The 3,247-nt window shown below is 35.3% G+C and overlaps 1 protein-coding gene across 1 annotated transcript; it reads left to right on the top strand.

The window, feature by feature from the left end:
* Positions 1-340: 340 nt before the first annotated feature.
* On the top strand, positions 341-2,637 carry LOC309557804 (hemoglobin subunit beta-3-like; the record flags this gene model as incomplete). The annotated part of the gene is made up of 3 exons (XM_082260569.1): positions 341-432; positions 1,573-1,795; positions 2,509-2,637. 3 exons carry the CDS (start codon positions 341-343, stop codon positions 2,635-2,637), a joined length of 444 nt encoding a protein of 147 aa, XP_082116695.1.
* Positions 2,638-3,247: the final 610 nt, after the last annotated feature.

Raw genomic sequence — 3,247 nt, forward strand, 5'->3', positions numbered from 1 at the left:
GTAAAAATGTGGTGCTCTGTATCAAGAATTGTATCTGTTGCACAGATGTTTATGTCTTATCTACTTTTAACTTCTGCATGTGTAGACCAAGTTCTGTGTGATCAGCATGTAGATATAGAAAGAAAATAATGTATTACCAAGGCATGATTTAAAAGAGCATAGTCAGTTATATGATTCACTTATCAGTTTAACAGAGATACAATATTATGACCAAGCACAAATAAAATGTAGGTGTGACTTACCAAGCAGACTATAAATAAAATGGGGAGAAAGTTGTGTCTGCCATCTACCATCTACTTCTTGAAGCAGGAGCTACTCTCATCTAACTCAATCCACCACCATGGTTCACTGGACTGCTGAAGAGAGGGCCGCCATCACCTCTGTGTGGCAGAACGTCAATGTTGAAAAGGATGGACATGAAGCACTTACCAGGTATATCAACTTCCCTTGGTGTTGCTACTTTTTTTCAGAATCTCTCTACTATGCTTCCAGTATCTCTTAACCTAAATCATCTAACAGTCTTCTAATGCTTTATTATTTTCATGGTATCAAATTGCAAAATGTAATTGAAGTTAACAAAGAAAATTAAATATATAAATAGATATTTCATTGAATCAGATTTGGGTTTGCCTAATAAAGCACTATAAAGTGGAACTTAATACAGTAGTTTTCCTTATTTGTTGCATATTTTACACCTTTATTGTTTTTAGATTGTGCATATCCAATCATTGTGCCTGTGAATAAGAAGAATAAAAAGCGATGGGAATTCTCCTCAGTGGGGCAACAGACAGAAGAAACCTGGGAGAGAATCCAACCTCTACCCACTCTATCCAAATTGAAAAAAAAAAAGAAAAAGGAATCAGTTATTTACTGCTGTCTGTGTCCCCCATAGGTGCAACCACCTTTTCTGTTTGTCCTGGTCACCATTGTCACCTATAGTGAAAATGAGACAAAATCCCAAATCTTGAGTTGCCACCAGAAGAGGAATGAAAGGGACATCTTCTAATGGGGACACTAGTTCTGGTGACAACTGTCTAAGAGGGGATTTTCACCATTACATTTCCTCTCACTTACTCTCTAATGGGAGGAAAAGAAAAACGAACTGAGGTTATAATCCTCAACTACTCTCTGGATTATTAATCTGAGCAATTTTTTTAAATCAAAATAATACTTTCAAAATATTTTACTAAAATTATAATTGTCATTTATTTGTCTTTACTGATGTTTCTTTCTGTTATTTATTTTCCTTTCTTAAAATGGGACTTCTTGCACTATAGTGTACTAAGTATTAGTTTTGAAAGTAACATATATCTTTACACAGTATGATAACATTATATATATATATATATATATATATATATATATATATATATATATATATATTTTTTTTTTTTTATCCATATCCTTGCACACATACAAGCAAGTAATAATTGGTACAAGTTTGCAGGTACATGTCAGTCATACAGGCACTGCATCATACCCATAAAGATGTATTTATTCATTGCTGATATATATATGTTTGAAGGTTCCTGGTGGAAAATATTAATCAAACATGTTTTCTATTTTTCACAGGCTGTTTTTAGTCTACCCCTGGACCCAGAGGTATTTCAGCACCTTTGGAGATCTCTCCAGCCCAGCTGCAATTGCTGGTAATGTTAAGGTGAAAGCACATGGCAAGAAGGTTCTGGGAGCTATTGGCAATGCCATCCAACACCTAGACAACGTGAAGGGCACTCTGCAGAAACTCAGTGAAGAACATGCTAACCAACTGCATATTGATCCCGAGAACTTCAGGGTATTATTTCTTATTATTTTATTTAACACTGGGCTTGATTGCTTTCTTTTGATAGAAAACAGAAATGTACTGTATGACCTTGCCAGCTTTGTAAGTTTATTTAAAGTGTATCCAAATCCAAAACATTGTTCATTTTGAGGAGTAAGAAATATTTAAAAACCCAAGCATCTTTTTTTCTACTGTTTTTGTCGAATGGGGGAAGATTTCCACATGCTTCCTGTCTTAGAGACTAAACAGGGAGTGTAAGGGAATCTCTATAAGGTTTAAAAAAACATAACCTCATATAGGATTGTGAATTGACTATTTGCCCCCATTAGAAGAAACCCTTTCACCTCTGGTTCTGGTGACAATTGTAGAGACAAATAAAGAGGATGGATTTTCCAAGCCACACAGAAATAAAAAAGAAAGGGGTGCTAACTCTCCCATACCATAAAATAAAAAGTTTTGGCTTTGAATATATCTCAATAACCAGAGTAATGATCGATAGTAGTCCATAGTAATTAATTCTTTTTTTAGCAGCTCAAGGAATAAGTAACAACTGTTGATCTCTCTTTGGTTGTAGTATACATTAAAACATTTTCAAACGTTTTTGCACTTTGCTTTGGGTAACTAAAAGATCTGTTCTATATATATTTTTTTTTATTTAAATAATTTGATAAAGTAATGATTTGTCTAAATACTAATAACAAAATGTTGCTTTTTTTCATATGTAGCGTCTTGGAGAAGTGTTGGTTGTTGTCCTGGCTGCCAAACTGGGAACTGCCTTTACTCCTCAAGTCCAGCATGCATGGGAGAAGTTCATTGCTGTCCTGGTTGATGCTCTTAGCCAAAGCTATCACTAAACTACAACATGAACAGAAAACCGAATCATTTTCACTGAGGCTGTGTATTATTATGTGTTCCATTTGTAGCACATGTAATAAAAAAATAAAAAAACCTGAAAAAAGTTCCCTTCTGCAATGTCCTATTTATTTATAAATGCCAAATTAACAATGTGGCCTGTAAATGAAAATATGTTTGTTTGGTGTATTTCCAAGTAAGGCTAACTGATTTTAGAGAACAAAGATAACGAGTCTGAAATGTTTTTTTTCATTAATGCTATTCTCATCCTGGCCCTAAATGGTCTCTGGCAAGGGAGGACTGCAATGTTTGTCCCTAGGGGGCAAACACAATCAACCAGTCTTTTCCTGGCAGGGACAGATTTCTGTGGGCTAACAACAGTGTACCCTGCAATGTGCACCATGGTACCACATTGATTGGTGGGCATGGTAAAAGGTAAATAGTCCAAAAGGACATAGCTTATTAAAACACACTTTATTATCTTCCAGCATCAGCTTCCTTTTGTAGCTCTCGGTTTTTGGTCACATTACATCCCAGAGGCACAAAGGAAACTGCTGATGGACGTTTTCCCTCTACCAGATTCCGTGAATGTAGGTCTGAACAGAAAACAAT

This window comes from Pelophylax lessonae (assembly GCF_965119305.1).
Source record: "Pelophylax lessonae genome assembly, chromosome: 6".
In the NCBI taxonomy this organism is placed as follows: Eukaryota; Metazoa; Chordata; class Amphibia; order Anura; family Ranidae; genus Pelophylax; species Pelophylax lessonae.